This window comes from Phoca vitulina, unplaced genomic scaffold (genome assembly GCF_004348235.1).
Source record: "Phoca vitulina isolate PV1807 unplaced genomic scaffold, GSC_HSeal_1.0 scaffold3, whole genome shotgun sequence".
In the NCBI taxonomy this organism is placed as follows: Eukaryota; Metazoa; Chordata; class Mammalia; order Carnivora; family Phocidae; genus Phoca; species Phoca vitulina.
The window spans coordinates 34,193,608-34,215,145 of NW_022589706.1; the positions used below are offsets into that span (position 1 = coordinate 34,193,608).

The window sequence follows — 21,538 nt, forward strand, 5'->3', positions numbered from 1 at the left end:
GACTTTATAATCTAATTTATTAATACTCTCCTATAATGAAAGGTAAAGGCCCTTCTGAATTATAGATACAAGGACACAAAGATGCTTATAAATTCAGATCTATACTTCTGCCACAGGTCAAGGAATAATATTGAAACACAGAAATTCATGGTCCAGACATCCATCAGCTGCTTTCCATGGCACTGGGCACAAGATTCTTAATTGACTTGAGCTCTAAATGGACAAATAGATAAAACAAACAAAAAGACTAACAAACCAGACTCTACAGTGTCTCTCATCCAACAGAGTATAGAACTCTAACTCTATAATCCATTAACCTATTTACAGAAATCATTAAAAGGTCAGACCATGAAACCAAATTTTCAATCACTGCTATCGCCAGTGGGGAATAACGTACTGGCCATAAGCAAACGAGAAACAAAAATAAAACAAAAAAATCAGTATGGAGGAATAAAAAGAGAAACAGAGTCAACAAAGTTACATTCTTCGGTTTCATCTTAAAATAGATCTTAAGTAAATACATATTTCACCCCTGGGAGCCAAGAAAAAGATATGCCTGAGCTTAAGTCGCCTGGAAGATATCCTTTTCTGGTAACACATTTTGCCTGGCTCTGTTAGGTAAATCCGTTGGTCATCTTGATAGATTACCACCAAAACTGTTAAAGGACAATCATTTCAAACATAAAAAAACCATGTAAGAACATAGAACAAACGTGTGTCAACGATTTCAACAACTCAATTAATGAGAGAACTAGTAAGATATTACATCCAGTTCAAAAAAAAAAAAAGGAGAATCCAAGGGGAAACTATACTGAAAAGACTGAAAAGACACAGCACACTGAAGAGAATTTACAAATAGATGGAAACTGGCAAAATTGACCAATTATTGACAGGGCAATAATCAATTACCATTGCACTTCAATGGGTAAGAATTGTTTGCATCGTTTTTATTTTTCTACAGTGTACAGAGTTGCAAAATAGCTGTTAGAAAATGAAAAGTAGATAATCCTGACCACTAGACAAGACACCTAGTAATCTTTCTGGTTCATTTCAAAATCTTTCCCAGGTTTCCCTACAAAATGAGAGGCCTTTTTGAATTACAGATACAAATACACATAAAGTACTTGTAAATTCAGATCTATGCTTTTGCCACAGGTCCAGAGTCAACAAAAAAACATAAAACTATGGTCATAATATGATTTCCTCCTCTAATGTTAAAGAGATTTCTCTTCTCACCCAAAAACAATTCCCAACATAGAGGGATACTGTGAAGATTTGGGGAAATAATATAAGTAAAGAGCATATGCTGTTCCCTCTCATGTTTCTATTTGCAGTATTAAATGCAACATGTAAATTTCTCTATTAAATAAAGCAGTTTATGTGTAGGAAATCTGAATGTGAAATATTGAGACATGACTCTTAAGAGGGAGATGTTATTTACACTTTCTTCTATCAGTAATATCTTCTGTTTACATAAATGATATTATAAGTCCTGAATGTTTTCAAATGTACCATTTATTGTAATATTACTGATGAGTATTGGTACAAGATTCATAAATACTAAACTAATAAACTATATTCAAATATTTTAAAATATATAAAACTCAATACTCCTTTACTATGAAGCATTATGTTATTCAAATGCAAATTATTATGTATATGGAATATTCAAAATTAGGTTCTATATGTTTACTGCACAATATTTTCTTAATAAATAATTAGAATTTAGGAATAAGTTTTAATGGTGGGGCACCTGGCTGGCTCAGTAGAGTGTGGGACTCAGGTCTCGAGGTCATAAATTCGAGCCCTACATTGGGCATAGAGCTTACTAAAAAAAAAAAAAAAAAAAAGAATAAGATTTATTGGGTATAGCATTTTGAATTTACTTAGCAGGCTAATGGTCTGTACTAAAATGTAGTTCCAATTTATGCACTTTTTGTTTTGTTTTGTTTAAAGATTTTATTTATTTATTTGAGAGAGAGAGTGCCAGGAACTTGCAGGAGGAGCAGAGGTGGGAGGAGGAGGGAGAGGGACAAGCCTACTCTGAGCTGAGCACGGAGACCCTGGGCAAGTGGGGGGTGGGGGTTGATCCTAGGACTCTGAGATTATGACCTGAACCAAAACCAAGAGTTGGTCGCTCAACAGATTGAGCCACCCAGGTGCCCCACAAGCATGTTTAACTTGTGTGTGTGTATGTGTTTTAATTTTTTTATTGTTATGTTAATCCCCATACATTACGTCATTAGTTTTAGATGTAGTGTTCCATGATTCATTGTTTGTACATAACACCCAGTGCTCCATGCAGAACGTGCCCTCTTTAATACCCATCACCAGGCTAACCCATCCTCCCACCCCCCCTCCCCTCTAGAACCCTCAGTTTGTTTTTCAGAGTCCATCCTCTCTCATGGCATGTTTACTTTTAAAGGAACTGCCAAACTGAGTTTTAAAGTGGCTGCATTTTTTACATTCCCAGCAATGTATGAGGATTCCAGTTTTTCAACATTTTCCCCAGTACTTGGTACTTACTTACTATCTTTTTGATTACAGTCATTCTGCGGGGTGGGTAGGGTTCTCTCTGCAGTTTTCATTTGCGTTTCTTAATAACTCATGACGTTGGGCACCTTTCCGTGGACTAATTCTTATGCCTTCTCTGATGAAATGTCTATTCAGATCTTCTAACCTTTAAAACATTGGCTTGTGTTATTATTGAATTGTAAGAGCTTCTCTATATATTCTGGATGCAAATCTTTTATTGGATATGTAATTTGCAAATATTTTTCTGCAGTTTGTGGCTTGCATTTACACTTTCTTATGGTGTCTTTTGAAGTAATTTATGCAGTTGTTGGATTAGAGGGCTGCCCCATTTGTTTATTCATTTAAATGGTCAAGGTGCTAAAACAGTCTTTTGTTCAGAGTAATTAATTACCAGAGTTCACTGGAACTTTCAGGTTTCCATAAACCTGAAAATGATCATAATGAATTTTATTATTCTCGAGGTAATAGAGAAATCATTTTATGTTTAATGCAACATAGGCAAAGCTATATGTATAATTTCCCTTGTTTAGAAGAAAATATTTTAACTTCACAACCCATGTATGTGCTCATGTATCCTTTCTGAGTAAAGTATATTTAGAGTATTTTTGTTTTGTTATTTTTTTAGTTTGACAGGTGGTGGTGAGAGAGGGTATACTAGAAGAAATGTACATTTATTCACTCTGAATTTCCAGCGACTAAAACTTCCTTTGTTTAAAAAGGAAGGACTGGGCGCCTGGGTGGCTCAGTTGGTTAAGCGACTGCCTTCAGCTCAGGTCATGATCCTGGAGTCCCGGGATCGAGTCCCGCATCGGGCTCCCTGCTTGGCAGGGAGTCTGCTTCTCCCTCTGACCCTCCCCCCTCTCATGCTCTCTCTCTATCTCATTCTCTCTCAAATGAATAAATAAAATCTTTAAAAAAATAAAAAATAAAAAGGAAGGACTACTCTAAAAAACTACTTCTGTGAATTATGTAATTTGATTGCACTTGTCTTTTAAGAAATTAATGACAGCCTTCTTCAGGTATAACCATCAATTAAGGATTTCAGTGTAAATGGATATAAACAGAGGTAAATGTGCATTGCTAATATTCAATGGAGAATGATGATGACAGTTAGAATTGCACTTATGCTATTTATACATAATTTACATACATAAGAACAACAGCATGTTACTCCTTTTATAAGGTATTTTTAAGTTTCTCCCTTTATGTCCATGTATGCTTTAGTTCTAAGTTATCTAAACATTCGTTCATTTTTCTTCACTTTTTTTTTTTTTTAAAGATTTTATTATTTATTTATTTGACAGAGAGAGACATAGCGAGAGAGGGAACACAAGCAGGGGGAGTGGGAGAGGGAGAAGCAGGCTTCCCGCGGAGCAGGGAGCCCGATGCGGGGCTTGATCCCAGGACCCTGGGATCATGATCCGAGCCGAAGGCAGTCGCTTAACCAACTGAGCCACCCAGGTGCCCCATTTTTCTTCACTTTTTAAACTGAAAAATCAGCCAGACAACCCAAATTATTAATTATTAACTGCCTACGAAGCTAGCATTCTAATGATACTGGTGTAAATTTAATGTTTTAATGATTAAAAACAGAAATCTCATGCCATGTAAATTCTTGCTTTTCACATAGAAAAGTCCAGCTCCTGGCCCATTCACCAATCACTAGAGAGAAATCTGACACAGATTAACCACTAAGTCCCCTTCCATTCATCTATTTGGTAATGACAGTCCCTATTTTGCTCCTAGAAAGGAAACCAACTTTTTATTCCTTGAGACCCTGTGTATAGGTTCTCTCAGTAGCAAGGGAAGAGGGTGTATGTGAACCTATATCTACATTTGGATTATTTAATGCAAATACTAGTGTTATGGCTACTCTTCTCTCACATGGCATCTAAAAACCCTAACAGATGAGACATCCTATGACCCCAGGCTCAATTTAAGCATGCGTCAAAGCAGCTTCATGGCCCTAAAAAATTATCCAACTGACAATAACCACTGGCTGTTTACTTAGCAAATGCCCCCAAATGATTTTTTAATAAGAAATTGCATTTGCATGGGTGAAATTGATCTTTATTTTCCATCTATATTCCAAGCAACATTGATAGCCTTATAATAAAGACAGCACAGTGGTCTTTTTCTCTCTTCTCTAGAGAAGTAATGATTTCAGTATTTCCTGAAGTTGCATATTAATTCCATGAATGTATACCCTAATTCTGTGCCAGACACTGGATTGGATGCCAGTAAATGAATCGTTAAGAGGTGATTTCCCTTGTGGCACTTACCATCTATTCAAGCAGCCACGCAAGAAACAAAGAATCAAACAAACAGATGTATAATTGCAAATTGTGATTAGAAATATATGAGGAAATATATATGTTATATATATCATATATATGTGAGGAAATCTGTGTATGTTGGTAAATCTCTTAACTGAAGGGACTCATTTCAGAAGATTATAATCATCGTCCACTACTAATTGCCAATTAGGTATAGAGAATGTGAAGGAAAGATAAACTTTGTGTTCCTTTACTTTTTTAATGGTGATTCTAGGATAGGGACAGGAAGGTGGCTATATTATACCTAATTCAAAACTTTTAAAATAAGAGTGTAAGTGGGTTATTTGAAGATTTATCTGTTCAGATACATGGACAAAGGAGGAGAGGAAGGAAGAAAGGAAGGAAGACAGAGAGAGGAAAAAAGATGGAGGGAAGGTTAAAAACCTTTCAGAGATTGTTACAACTCCATCTCCATCCCATCTTACCGCTTCTCCTTCCCCTACCTTTCCCTGCTGAGACACTACTAAGCCAAAATTGCTGTTTATGAATTCAATGTATACATTTCTTTTTATTTTACTGCATGCATACACATGTGTGATTTCCTAAGGCATATAAATTGGTCTCGTAAAATTTTATTTTTTTAAGTTTTTATTTACATTCCAGTTAGTTAACATACAGTGTAATATTAGTTTCAGGCGTACAATATAGTGATTCAACACTTCATACATCACCCAGTGCTCATCACAACAAGTGCCCTCCTTAATCCCCATCACCTATCCTCCCACCCTCCTCTCCTCTGGTAACCATCAGTTTGTTCTCTATAGTTAAGAGTCCGTTTCTTGGTTTGTCTCTCTCTCTTTTTTTTCCCTATGCTCATTTGTTTTGTTTCTTAATTTCCACATATGAGTGAAATCATAGGGTATTGGTCTTTCTCTGACTGACTTATTTCACTTAGCATAATACTCTCTAGCTTCATTCACGTCATCGCAAATGGCAGCATTTCATTCTTTTCTTATGGCTGAGTAATATTCCATTGTATATGTAGCTTTTTGTAGGCATTTTTCTATTTTTTTTCCTCACACAACATTATGCGAGATATCCCCATGTTTATACATGTAGATCTAGTTCATTCATTTTAACTGCTGTCAGGTAGTCCACAGCCTATACACCAGAGCTGTGTATCCCTTTTGCTTTGCTGGATAGTTGGGCTATTTACCTGTTTTTGCTATTACAAGGAGTCCTTGATAAACACTCTATTTTTGTCTCCTTGTGTACAAGTGAGTAGGCATCTAAAAGTAGAATGGCTGGGTCATACTGAACTCTCCAAAATTTACCTCTTTAACATTATACTTATAATAAAATTAATAGAAAAGAAACCTTATTTTATTTTGTAGCTCCATTTGGGGAATTTATGCTTATAAAAGCACAGAGACAAAAAACAGTGTTTTATTTTATTATTTTATTTATTATATTTTATTACTGTAATATCTGGAATGCTTCATCATTAACTTGGAAACATATAAAATCCTCTTTCTATTTTGGTCTTTCAGAATACATAATCACCTCTCAACTAGCTTAATTTTTTTTCAAGTTTTTACTTAAATTCTGGTTAGTTAACAGTGTAATATTAGTTTCAGGTGTAGAATTTAGTGATTCAATACTTATATGCAATACATCATCACAACAAGTGCACTCCTTAATCTCATCACCTGTTTAACTCATACCCCCACCCACCTCCCCTCTGGTAACCATCAGTGTGGTCTCTATAGTTTGGAGTCTGTTTCTTGGTTTTCCTCCCTTTTTTTCTCTCTCCCTATGTTTGTTTGACATGGATGGAGCTACAGAGTATTATGTATTTAAAAAGGAAAAGAATGATGTCCCAAGCCCTGCTTTTCTACTGAGATAGGGAGCTGGAAACTTTGCACAATTTATACTCCTGTCTTACTTATATTCACTTTGGGTTTTGCTTTGTTTTGTATTTTTCTCAACATAAAGCCATTGTCTTAAGACACTGTAGCATTTTAATGCTGTATCACTGCTGAACCTTATTTTACTCCATCAGGAATACCATTTCAAGATTACTCTGATTACCTTTCAGTAAATGTGTGAGCTCTTTGTTTTGGGAGAAATCATCATATGGCAAAGCAACAGAGCATATTTGCAAATAAGTCAAAAAAATTATTAATTGTCAATTGACAAAATGATAAAGAAGAGGTGGTGTGTGTGTGTGTGTGTGTGTGTGTGTGTGTGTGTGTGTGGTGGGATATTACTCAGCCATCAAAAAGAATGAAATCTTGCCATGTGCAATGTGAATGGAGCTAGAGTGTATTATGTTAAGTGAAATAAGTCAGTCAGAGAAAGACAAATACCATATGATTTCACTCATGTGAAATTTAAGAAATGAAACAGATGAACAAATGGGAAGGGAGAAAAAAAGAGAGGAAAGCAAACCATAGAGACTCTTTTTTTTTTTTTTTTTAAGATTTTTTATTTATTTATTTGGCAGAGAGAGACACAGTGAGAGAGGGAACACAAGCAGGGGGAGTGGGAGAGGGAGAAGCAGGCTTCCCGCTGAGCGGGGAGCCCGATGCGGGGCTCGATCCCAGGACCCTGGGACCATGACCTGAGCTGAAGGCAGACGCTTAACGACTGAGCCACCCAGGCGCCTCCAAACCATAGAGACTCTTAACTATAGAGAAAAGCTGAGGGGAGGAGGGTGGGAAGATGTGCTAAATTGGTGATGGTTTTTAAGAGGAGGGCCCTTGTTATGATGAGCACTGGATGTTATATGTAAGTGATGAATCACTAAATTCTACTCCAGAAACCAATATTACCCTATATGTTAACTAACTAGAATTTAAATAAAAACTGGAAAGAAACAAAGATCTATATTTTCACATACACCAAGAAAAAAATTAATAATTGCGAAAGATCCACAACTTTGCTTTACCTCCTAATTCTGTCTGACTCCTTGTTTAAATAACCTGCACTTATTGATTACCAAGTCATAGTCTTCCATTCAAGGTAAACATCTGACTTTGACTCCAATTTTTAAGTCCCTTCTCATTGTTTAAGGGCGAGTTATCATTTTAATTCTTCACAGTCCACCACAGAAATTCCTGATGATCAAAATAATGAGAATAAAAATGCTCTGATTTGGAGGAGGTAGCCATATTTTTTTCAGCCCCTTAGTACAGGTCTCAGCTAATCATTATTAGGACATATTAAACATAATAGAAATTTAAAGGATGTTCTTGTACTCCACCATTATATGAATATAGTGATATATTTGGGAAAAGTAGTCTGTCTTAAACTCAGCCAGACATCTAAGGTAAAAGATGACTGAAGTTGACACAGGATGCTTGACAAGGGTCTATTAATTACTCTTGCCCTGTTATTACCTTTTTTTTTTTTTTTTGCTCCCCTGCCCCAAGACTCTCTGATTTATGAACAGCTTTTCATATTCACAAAGTGGTTCATGAATCACCCTATCCTGACAGAAATGAGTAAAAATGAGCTCATTTACACAACATTTGGTATGTAGCTAATTACCTGAAAACAACTGCTTGGGATTGTACTGAGAAGGGTGTCATTAACATTCAGCAGTAAGAGTACAAAATGGAGAAAAGAAAGCAGAAACTTGGAATGAAATAAGAAAAAGTAAAAATATAAGAGTAGCCATGAGAATGCTATTTATTCAGTGTGGATTTTTTAAAGCATAACCAAAGAGTAATTAATAATGCCATCCAAGAGGAATTGTTAAGTGTCACAAGTTATCTATATGACAAAATCTTGAATATCCATTCAAAATATGTTCATGGAGACTATTGCTAACTTATGAAAATTCTTACCTTCAAGGTTAACCAAAAAGCAACAAATGAAGTTGTTGAATACAGTGTAATTTCACTTTGCTAAACAATATACATAAAAGAAAGGAAATTAGTGAGATTGCGGTAATGAGATTATGTATCATTTGTATTCTCTTATCTGTAATTTTCTGTATTTCCCAGATGTTTTATTATGACCATGCATTAATCTTACAATGTATTTGTATCAGTAATCTTATATGTATGTATGTATGTATGTATGTATATATGTATGTATGTATGTGTTTGTTTATTTATGTATTTAGAAGCACATAATTTAAAAATAATAATAGCTAGGGTTAATTGTATGACTACTATGTACCAATCATTGAACTTATGTGTGCATATAATAACTCTCTTCTCTTTCCCTGTTCCACACAGCATCCACCTCCATAACACCTCTGTTCTTGGAACATCACCAACCCAGGTTAAGGCATCTTTTGTCCAAATTGCCACCAACTAAATAAGTGTAGGATTGAACTCGATTCCTTCTGAGTGATTTCCATGCTCTCTTGATAAGATAAACATTTCTCTAAGTTAAGATATTTGCATGTCTAGAAAAATGGCAAAGATGGCTTACCCAATAGAGAAGTAAGCATACCATGTATGGCTATTTTGTGAAACCAATAGACAGTGGTTGTATCTTCTATATTCTGAGACCTGATGGTACTAAAAACAACTCCCCCCCCCTCCAAAAAATTATGACAGCATGAAAGTGAGTTGGATATTTTTAACAACTGTAGCCTTGATGCTTACAGGATTGCATGATTCCTGGTGCATCCTCTATCATTTGTACACTCATTATTGATTGGGTAAAGTATGTTCTGACTTACTGATGAATCATTTACTGATAATGAACACTGCATATATATGGTAAGGTCAACTCTTAATATTCTTTATATTTTTTTTAAATTTACTTTACTGTCTATAGGAGAAATAACTCCTACGCTGAACCAATAGCTCTCTGCTTAGATTTACTTGGCCTGAATATAGTAACTGAGGAGAAAATAAACCTCAGGTCGTGAGTCTAGCCTATCTGAATGTGAATCCCAGTGTTACCATTTACAGATTATGTAAACTTGGAAACATTTCTTAACCCCATTAAGTGTCAGTTTCTTTTTCTTTGAAAATAGCGTAAAAATGACATCAACATAATAAGGCAGTTGTAAATAATTAAATAATGCATGTGTGGTAGTCAGAATAATGGTCCTCCAAAGATGTCCATGTCCTAATTCTCAGGACCAGTGAATATGATCCCTTACGAGTCAACGGGACTTTACAGGTATGATTAATTTAAAAGTTTGAGATGAGATTATCCTGGATTACCTGGATGCATATAAGGTAATCAATCATGAAGTTTCTTATAAAAGGAAGGCAGGAGAGTCAGAGAGTGAGGGGATGTGAAGACAGAAGCAGGGATTGGAATGATGGTCTTTGAAGATGGAGGAAGGGGCCATGAGCCAAGGAAGGCAAGCAGCCTCTAGAAGCTGAAAAAGGCAAGAAAATGGATTCTCCCTTAGAGCCTCTAGAAGGAGCACAGCCCTACTAAAACCTTGATTTTAGGATTTTGCCCCTCCAGAAATGTAAGAGAATAAATCTGTGTTGTTTTAAGCCACTAAATTTTTGGTAACTTGTTACAACAGCAATAGGAAACTAATATAATATGCATGATGCTTAGCATAGTGTCCATCATATAAAATTCCAACATAATATTAGCTAAGATCAATCTGTCCCTTAAGATCTAGGTAAGAGTAGCTTAAATCCACAATCCATTATTTGTGGGAGTCCAATGCCTTCCCAGGATTGCTGAGGTTTCCCAAAGAGCTTACATGATTCAACCATCTATGGCTTAGAATCTTGGCTGTCACTGAATTGGTTTGATTTATAGAGTACTGTTCCATGAATGCTGTCAAGATATGGAATTCAGCCCTTTCCGAGAATAAAAATAAAACATTTACAGAAGGCTTTACCCTGCGTGTGTGTATGTGTGTGTCTTGGTATTGATTTAGGTGTAGAGAAAAATGTATTATCATAGTAATGCAAAAATTTTTAATTGAATATTAAATATAACTGTTTTTTAAATTTTTGCTACTTCCTCATTTTCCTTCCCCACACTTAAATTACTCTTAAATCTCACATAGCGGTTTTATCTCCTTTCATTTTCTTATCATTCATGTCTCACACCTTCAGGATTTCACCTTCAAATACCAAGGCATTTTCCTAAACATAGTAGCCACCTAAAATAAAATTTGGTGCAAACTATGAAAATAATACCTATTCTTTTTATCCACTCAGTAAGTGCTAGCTAAGGAAAAAAATCTATGTACTCACTAGTTATGACTCAGGCTAACCCACCCATCTTCCCTCATCAGTTTCTTTGGGTGATATACCCAACATAGATTAAAGATGCAGCCCAGAGACCAAAAAGGCCATTCTTCAAACCAACTTCACTAAGTGATGCTGATATCAACCTTTAACTGCTACTCACCATCAATCTCACCAATCTTAGGGATGTCATTTCGATTCAACATTTTCAGGCTCCTTCCTCATATTTTTTTTTTTCATATAAATTCTATTAAATAGTATAACTTTGCTCTACAGGGAGCTTGTCCCTGTAGAATTGAAGATTATAGGAAAATCTCAGTCATATGTACATAATTTGTTCATTAATTTGAGTTTACATTGTTTTAATTTGTAAAAGTGCCCTCTCCATATGTTTATGTGTGTACTTATGGGTGTGGGGAAGACTGGATTTTAATCTATTTATAGGCCAGGACTTCCTGGATTGTATTTTTTCAGCAATGAGAGTCATACTACCCTTAGACATCAAATATACATGATTTGCAATTACAGGGGCTCTTAAGGTCAGTGACCAAACAGCATACACCTTAATAAATGACTACTACAGCAACATGATTCCCATTCAGTCCAAAGTCTCATGGGACCATAGTTTCTAACTAACAGCCTATTATAGTGTTCTGACCTAACCTTCAAAATGTCAATAAATTGGATTATAATGTAAGCCATTTGAAAGGTCTTTGAAAGAAGACAGCTGAGTGTTATGCTGTCATGAAACTGTACCTCTGGGAAGTCTGTGTTCAGAGAAACAGTCAGTTAAGGCTTTTACCTATAGCTGGTACTACTCTATTGTACTCGCATTTGCTATCAACCAATAATAATGTCTTCACACACTCAGAATGAATGACTTGGGTGTGAAAGTTAAAAACAAAATTCAAAAACCACTTCAGTCTTGAAGCTCTCAACCCATTCAGTTTGCGATTTTTGGCACCTTTGATTCCATAGAAGATTTAGAATTTCAGGCTGCTTCAGCCACACTGAGTACATTTCCATATGGATGTGTTAATCAATTGTGGAGGTGACTAACCACTACTGAGCAATTACATCTGGCAAAGTGAACAAATGGAAACATTGGAAACAGTCATTCTTAGAGGTATTCATTGTTGCTTCTCACCCAGAAGACAGAAGAGCTGATGCCCAGGGACATTTCTCTTTTTATTGATGATCCCGGGAATTCTTGCTCAGCCTTTTTTTTCTCACAAAGAGCTCAGGACACTCTACTCACTTAGCCCATAAGTATTTCAAAATCTAGAAATGCCAAACCCTTAAATTAGCAGAGACCAATACTCAGTTACATACATTTCTACAGGCCACAACATAAATTTATGAATTCCTGTGTATGTAGGGGTCCCTGCCTGAGCTTCAATGATTCCTTCTTTCTTGAGATAAGAGACCTTTATGGGTCCCTGGTGACAACATTTATATGAGTGCAACTTTCCTTCCAGCATTTACTAAATAATTTGGAAGAGTTGGCACCTAATCCAAGTTGAGCCAATGAAATCCTCTTGAGTATTTGAAATTTGGAACAGAGAGATCCCAAGAAGGAAGTTATTTCACTAATGTCAGTGTTCTTCAGAGAAAGTCAGGCACTTTTCACAGCTCTAGTTCCTAGAGCTAGTTCCCTTTTTGAGTTGTGATTACTTTACTTTCCTTGGTTTCATAATGAAACTTGAGGCAGAAGTAAACTGGTCCAGGTGATACTAGTTGAGAAATCATTAGATCATGGGCAAGCCTCTGGTGTGATATATAGTTTCCCAAGGTGATTATCAATTAGATATTATATCTATTGATTGCTAAAAGGATTGATCATAACAAGTAGCAACAGTAAATTCAGTTATGCTTTAAAAAAGATTTTTTTTTTTGGTCACTCACAACTCTAGGACACATATCTATGAAACATTTGTTATTCATTTATATACAATGCTTTGTTGGCTTTTCAAATTGCTTTGTAAAAATCCCAGAGCTTCACAACATGGGAATCAGTAATTCAACAAAAGATGCATGTCCTTATTCTGATATGATGTGGTTCACTTACTTGATGACACATGTCTGAAAATGAGGTCAATTAAGTGAGGTATGCTGACCAAGAGGGCTCAAATGATGCTCTCAAGTACCCCTAAAGCTCTTCCATAGTTCCATAAATATTTGATTTTAATTTGATTTTTAAATATTGTAATTATTTTAAGCTATAATAAGAAGCGTACACACTGTAATGCATCCTATGCCACATTTTAATGCATTCAAGACCATCATAGTATTAACTTTTGCTACCAGATTAACTTATGCAGAGCATGAAGCAACAAGTAAAGCTTCCCTTTAATCCATATTGAACACCTGCCAGAGTCCAATCATCTAGGGATGTATCTGAACCTTTGTAAAAGTGTGATTGATTATAGAGGAGGTTCCTTGATAACCTGGGGGTTCCCCCCTGCTAATTCAGGGAAGCCTATAGCCAGTCCTGTAAGATTTTAGAAGTAAGTGTTTCCTTCCTTATTAGGATTTTTTGATACTATACAAATAAAATCCAACACAAAAATAATTGGTGCTGAGAGAGATATAAGATCATAATTCTCACTGTACCCCCTGCTTTCAAATTCTGTGCTCATCAAAATAGATGTCAACATTTGAATTTATAAGGTAATTTTATATTAACAAAATACGGCTTTCATTTCATTTGTGTTTTATATATTGAGGTTCTCTAGAAGATTTCATTTTATTAAAATTATCCTCAGAGGAAAAATGTTTGAAAACCACCATTGTAGCAGGGTTTCTCAACCTTGGCACTACTGACACTTTGGAATAGATAATTCTTTATTGTTGGGTGCTATCCTGGGCATTGTAAGATGTTTAGCTGCAGCCCTGGCCTCTACCCACTGGATGCCAGTAGCCAGCCTCCGCCCCCAGTCTGATGATCAAATATATGTCTCCAGATATTGCCAAATGTCCCCTGTGGGGGAAAAAGTATCCCTGGTTGAGAATTACTGGCTAAATCATAGGGCTGGCCACACTATTAATTTCTAGGGAATGTTCATATCCTCCTGAATTTTTTAATTCATAAGCAGCTATTAAACAAAGAATATAGTAAAATAGATAGGTGATTTTTAAAGCATTTTAAATATTCATTGTGCCATCTTATTGAGGGTATTTGAGATACATGCAGGCCATAAAAATAATGTTGTGGAATTGTATTTCCAGACAACAGAAGATAATTAATGATATATTATTAAGTGGAAAAATTAATTCGTGTGATAATGGGAGTGGGAAGCAATAAGGAATCTGGTAAAATACTTTTATGTGCTAAATTCCGGAATACAACTAGTTTTCACATTTTTTGTAAAGTACTTGGAAGAAATTTTTAATTGAATTTTAAAATTCCTTTTGCTCTTATATAAAGCTAAAATAAATCTGATTAAATTGACCAACATCCTGTCTAAGAAAGGCTTCAAAGGGAACATGCAAATGTTCATCTTGGTAAACTTCCATTTTTAAAAAACATTTATTTATTTATTTATTTATTTGAGAGAGAGCACAAGTGAGGGGAAGGGCTGAAGGAGAAGGAGAGAGAGAACCTACAGCAGACCCCCCCCCGCCGCCCCCCACTGAGCACAAAGCCCCCGGGGCTTGTTATCCCAGGATCCTGAAATCATGACCTGAGCAGAAATCAAGAGTCTGCCACTCAACCGACTCAGCTACGCAAGCGCCCCAAACTTTCATTTTTTGTAAGGAAAGCCAAAGAGAAATTGGAAACAGTTAGTGTATTTCCTAATAATGTTTTTAAGAAGGTGCCTGTTAGGTTAACACAAATGACCAAAATAATAACTCATCTTAGCAGCCACAAAAAAAACACATAGGTTTGAGAAACACCTTGTTGAATTTAAATATACTGTTGATGGGAGTATAAATTGGCACAACCTCTATGAAGGGTGATGTAGCAAAATTTTAAGTGTATATACCATTTTTTCTAACAATTCCCGTTCTAGAAACAGCCAACAGATATAGCCAGACATAGTAGAGTATATTAGTATATTCAGAGCATCTTCATCTGTAAAAGTAAAAAAATAGGAAATGATGTAAATGCCCACTGAAGTGTCATTCGAAAAATAAATCATGATATTTCCATACAGCTGAACCTGCTATGGTAAATTTTTTTTAAGACGGCTTATTATTTACTGACAAGGAACCAAATCCAAGATGCATTGTTAATGAAAACAAGCAAGGTTCAGAACAGGGGACATAGTAGATGTTATCTAAGAAGTTTCCCCCTAAGAAGACATACCTGTCTTCTTTTGCATACAGAGTATTTATGGACAATGTCCAATGTTGTAGCTCTTGGAGATTAAGGCAGAAAGGAAACATAACTAAATTTTAATCTTTTGAATTCTTTAAATTATGGTTAGACATTACTTTGTGGAGAAGGATCATGTAATTTGTTTTTTAAGAAAAGTACTTTGTCAATTCCTAAGTGATACCAAATGTTTGTAAGCATGGACTAACCATAGGAATTTAAGTTACTCTCAGACTCCACATTCTAGGAAACTTATACAGGCAAGAGAAAATGGAGGGGTAATAGAAACCCCAGTAGGATATCTAGAGTCAAGGTCCTGGGATCTGCATAAACAAATAAGCTGAGCGGAGAACAGAAGGTGGTAAATATGGTGTGAACACCAATCCTAGGATAGTGTTTCCTTACTGGTTATACGTTACCTGCTGAGTATAGGTAGGTGAGGATCTCAGAGATGAATCCAACAAGTCTCGCTAATAGTGGGGAATGAATGTGAGGCCCCAAATGTCACGGAGGATGGGTTTTATTGTTTTTGTCATTTTTGTTGTTGTTTTATTACCAGGTTATAGTAGGAGAGGGAGATAGGTTTTGATGCATAGTGTTGATCTCCTCCTACTCATAAGGCCAGACTTGCTGTAAATATTGTCACAGACATTGCTTTAGTAAGTATAGGAAGGACCATGGGATAGTAACAGCTGTAACATGACCATCATTTGTGGAGAACTAAGAATGGGCCACCAGGCTAGGAGTTTGAACACATTATCTCTTTTACTCCTCATAGCCATCCTTTGCAGTAGGTGGTTTTTTTTTTTAAGATTTTATTTATTTATTCATGAGAGACAGACAGAGAGAGAGAGAGAGAGGCAGAGGGAGAAGCAGGCTCCCCCCTGAGCAGGGAGCCAGATGCGGGACTCGATCCCAGGACCCCGGGATCATGACCTGAGCCGAAGGCAGACGCTTAACCATCTGAGCCACCCAGGCGCCCTGCAGTAGGTGTTTTGATTGATGAGGGGACCTAGGCTTATGGAGATAAATAAGCCAGAGCCAGCTCACACACCTAATGGCAGCAAAGAAAGACTTGATCTTAATCTGCTCACCTTCAAAAATTTTAATCACAAAATTTTGATGTCAACCAGTAAACATGATTTGGGGCTGAGAAGCCTGGAAATGAAAGTCATCATCCTTATGAAGCTGTGTTTTCTCTCTCTCATCCTGACAGGATCACAACCACAGCTGCATGTATGATGGATCTACGAAGATATCCTCTGGATGAACAGAACTGCACTCTGGAGATTGAAAGTTGTGAGTTACTTGGACAGGGGAATGAGAGGGATGTTTGCTTGACCCAATTAAATTCAACTTTGTACTGAGTAATTGGTACTGAGATACTTTTAGCTACACCACCCTGCCAACTTTTCAAGAGATTCACAGTCCAGTGACATCTTCTCTCGCATTGGTGGCTCAAGGGTCCTTTCAATGCAGTTATATTTTTGAAACGTTAGAGAAAGTCCACTTATTTTAGCTGGGCATTTTACGAATGCATGCTTTTCTCTTTAGAGTGGAGTTTCCCCCGAGGCCTTCTAATACCCAAGCTGCATTAATAAGAGAAGAAAAACATTTTAATATGAAACGACCTTGTGAGATTGTTTTTGGTTCTATAGTCTGTGCACCTGAATGACTGTAAATTGTTGGCTTTTAGAAAAACAGTATGTTAGAGTCTTGTGCACATTGTCTTTCTTCATGGGAAGAACAGGATGATAAATGGTATTCATGAGGCTTGTGCTTTGGGCCAAAGACTTGATGTTTTTCAAGTCTAGTGATTGATTTTTGTTTGTCTTCTTGTGCTGTTTTTCATTGATTGCTTTCTTAACAATTAGAATATTTTAGTCACTAATATTTAATCTTATTGACTGTTTCATTGTTTCTCAGCCATCAACATGCAGGCAGTTGAGCCCATTTATTGTGAATACCAGGCCTAGGCAATTTCCTGGTTTTCAGGGGCACAGAAGGGTGGCAGGAGGTAATTCAGAGCATTATAACATGGCTTAATGTAATGTGAGAAATAGATATTTATTTAGATAATCTAAAATAGTTCTAGATCTAAATATCAAAATAGCAAAGGAAAATTTCAGGTGACCCTATAGTATTATTAAAGAATAAATGTATTCACCAGTGTCTAATTATTAAGTAATTACATTAATTTTCTAGTTTTAATATATATAGGCTTGGAAATAAATAGAAATGTTTATGTAGAAAGAGCTGTATATTTAGACATACATATTGATCTACTCCCACTAGAACCTGGAATGAACAAGATCATTCATGAGCTATTCTTTAATTAATATTCTAATTTTAAAATACATCGTATAAATAAGTTGGTTGAAATTATTGATGGTGACTTTTGGTTTAAATGCCAATGACAACCAAATTCAAACCACAGGAATGAAATATGAACCCAACTATTTATTAATGGCTGTGATGTGTAATAAATTAGGCTGAACTTTAGCTTTTAGAACTGATACAGAAAGAGAAGGATGAATTCATTACTCATTCATACAGGTTGGCTTTTACTCTTGACCTCTCTTCCATTGATTCTACTGATTGTTACCTTTGCTTCTGTGTTGGTCAGCATTAGGATTTGACAACCTCTTGAAATTCCAAGGTTTTCTGGTTACACCATTCAATTTTAACTTGAATTGTTTCTGTGTTGTAGATTGCAAGTACTAAAATTAGCAGCATTTTCTCACAAAATATATATTTTATTTTATAATGCATATCAAGTTTTCCTGTTATCATAGGTTTATATTTTTCTTTAAGCAGGGGATTTTCTTTGTTCAGACTTAGAAAACAGTTGACTTTTAGGTCCATTTATCATATCATATAATGACAAAAACAACTGTAAATGAAGCAGAAATTAAACATAACTTTTGTGGGGTGGGGATGGGGGAAGTCCAAGCAACCTGATAGTCCAAAGTTATCATAAAAACGATGTCAGGCAAAAGGGGGTGACCCGAGCATATCATAATCATTGAAAGAATTCAGTAAGATGCAATCAGTTGTCTGGATAGATGGATAAGGCATAGTAATTAGGACCCTAAAATCAGCTAATATGTAGGAATGCAGGCAGATGGTGACCGTCATCAAAGTAATCCAATAGCAGTTCACAGAAATCTGGTCCCTAAAGATATTTACCTAAAGTAAAGCAAAACTCAGGCCTGGAGAACTGGTGCAATGTGGAGTCTATGAAGGCAGGAACCTGGGAGAAAGGGGGTAAAAAACGGAACTGTCTTCTACTTGCCAAACAAAAGCTAGACATTAATATAACACCTCTGGAATGTAAGTATTTCTAACAACATTTGAGAGAGTATGTATCTGAGGCTCAGAGAATTAAATAACTTACCCAGGAACACAGGGCAAGGATAGTGGTAAAATGGGGATTCAAACCCAGATGATATACTTTCCATCACAGAATCCTGCAGTCAGTAGGTGAGCAAGGCAGCAGAACATAAATGATTAGAAGCGTAATACCAATTGGAACCACTCAGCTAGGTTGAGGATGCTGAATCAACCAAAGACTGGTCTGTATTTCCTAAAATTATCCCTGATAAATAGATCTCAGAAGCTGAAGCAGAATTTTGCTTTTAGATCAAAGGTCAAATGATTGCAACTGTGGAGAGAGAGGGTAGACAGTCTGTGGATGCAGGCAACCGAGTAGTCCTTGATTCCATTGATGTTAACCTAAAAAAAAATTTAAAAGCCTCAAATAACAACATTGCCTAGCTTAATATTTTACTTAAAATGTATCCCTTTTTAATTAACCACTGTAAAGAGATTTTAAATCTTGAGAGTAATAACTTCAAGTAACTAACTAACATATGGCAATAATATCCCACTCCCCCTGCTTGTGTTCCCTCTCTTGCTGTGTCTCTCTCTGTCAAATAAATAAAAAATCTTTAATAATATGGAGTTTGAATGAGATTTGCTTGTTTTTGCCTGCATACATAATCAATATGTTGCTAAGTATCAGTAAGTACTGAATCTGTCAGTCATCTATTTTTTAACTCTTCATGAAGAGACCTGTATTGCATTATTTGCTGAAACAGCTCTCCCTGAACTGACAGTTTATGAAGACTATAACTGAGCTTTAAAGTGATTACAAATGAGAAGCTCTAGTATTAGTTGTGAAATAAGAATGATAAAGTGGACATTCTGCCAATGTAAGATTGCACGAATCACACTTTTGTGACCAATAGAGTGGAAACTTGACCTATCTTACAAAATTTACTGGCTTATGTTCTCTTCCATCACCATCCCAAGGATGGGGAAATGTTTTTCTTGGTTATGTCCTTTGAGACAAATTAAAGATGTTTTGCTTTACTTTAATGTCACCTAGTCAAGTAAAATTGGAAAGGCCATAAAGCCTTGTAAAATTGAAAATTTACTTGAACTTGGAGCCCATTAATAGCTTCTTGGCCCTGGGCTGCTATAAAATGAGTTAATGGCACATAGAAAATGCAATCAAGGAATTTAGTATTAAGAGGATTTGGAATTTGAAATCAATAAAGCTATCATGTGAAGGCTTGATAGCCACAAGCTTCCTGGAGATATAGAAAGGGTTTGTAATAATAGTTGTGGAGGATTCAAGTGCCTTTTCCCATTCCTTGCAGCAACAATTGAGGAAAATCTCAGCAGATAGTGTTACCTCTACCCAAAAAGGTAGAAGCCATTTCAGGTCTGAAATCTCCTAATGGTCTCATCTGTCTTCTTCTAGACTTCCTTATATCTTCACCATGCTGAGTTAGCCCCCTGCCTTTCAAAGGAAGAGGTACTCCTATTCCCTGTATAGACTGATCTGACCCTTGTGTTCAGGATTCCATCTCTTCCTCCCCTGGGAATTGATTTTCTCAAGTTCACACGCACTTCTACTCCTGCTCTCCTAGAGCCTCAGCCTCACCCTGTCTGCTACCTCTCTTCACAGCCTGAAAACTCTTATCATAAACACCTCTGCCCTATGCCCACATCTCTCCTTAAGCTTTTCTTAATCTCTCTGCTTTCTTTTTCTCCAAACTGCTTAAAAGATTGGTCTATGTCTTGTCTGTTGTCTAACTTCTTAACCCACTGTAACTTGGAACCTGCCTACCCATCTCCCACCTCCACTGGCAGTGTTCTCCGAAACGTTACAAAGGGCCTCTCTTTACGTACCATCTTTATCTAATAATCCCCAAATTTATAACTCCAGCTCAGATATCTTCGAAGCCCCAGACTGATACATAGCACTCTTCTTGGCATATTTACCTTTATGTTTCAAAGACTTCTTAAATTTAATTTGCTCAAAACTTAACTATCAATTTTTCTCTCCCAAATGAGTTTCCTTTCTAATCTCTTAATCCCACTATCCAACCAGCATCCTAGGATTAGTGGTTAACATTTCCCTCACACTCCTCCCATCCAATCTATTGTCAAGTACCATCCATTCTATTTGCAAGATATTTATCAAACCCTTTCACCACTCTTCCAACCTTACTGCCACCAAACCACCATTACTTCTTACCTGAATCATTGTAGCCATCTTTTTTTTTTTAACTTTTAAGATTCACTTTATTAACAACTTTCAAATATACAATATAGTATTAAATGTAGTCATCATGCTGTACAATACATCCCATGATTTAATTATTTTATAACTCGAATTTTGTACCTTTTGACCCCCTTCACCAGCCCCCCACACCCAACTCTGGCAACCACCAATCTGGTCTCTGTATATGTGAGTTCTTTTTTTTTTTTTTTAGAGTCCACATTTTAGTGAGATCATATAGTATTTGTCTTTCTTTTTTTTTAATTTTTTATTGTTATGTTAATCACCATACATCATTAGTTTTTGATGTAGTGTTCCATGATTCATTGTTTGTGCATAACACCCAGTGCTCCATGCAGAACGTGCCCTCTTTAATACCCATCACCAGGCTAACCCATCCTCCCACCCCCCTCCCCTCTAGAACCCTCAGTTTGTTTTTCAGAGTCCATCGTCTCTCATGGTTCGTCTCCCCCTCCAATTCCCCCCCTTCATTCTTCCCCTCCTGCTATCTTCTTCTTCTTTTTTTTTCTTAACATATATTGCATTATTTGTTTCATAGGTACAGAACTGTGCAAGACGGTTGAATCACAGATCTGTACCTCTGTAGCCATCTTTTTATTGGTCTTCTTGCTTTCATTCCTGACTC

The 21,538-nt window shown here is 36.2% G+C and overlaps 1 protein-coding gene across 2 annotated transcripts in view; it reads left to right on the forward strand.

Annotated features, from left to right (window-relative positions):
- The window catches only part of GABRB1 (gamma-aminobutyric acid type A receptor subunit beta1), a 375,956-nt gene that overhangs the window by 240,539 nt on the left and 113,879 nt on the right, over positions 1-21,538 (forward strand). For both annotated transcript variants that reach the window (XR_004298852.1, XM_032400304.1), the window contains exon 5: positions 16,537-16,619. Coding sequence is in view for 1 of the 2 variants with exons in the window: in XM_032400304.1 (XP_032256195.1) it covers positions 16,537-16,619 (83 nt within the window). In the remaining variant the exon portion in view is untranslated. The remainder of the gene's footprint in view (positions 1-16,536; positions 16,620-21,538) is intronic.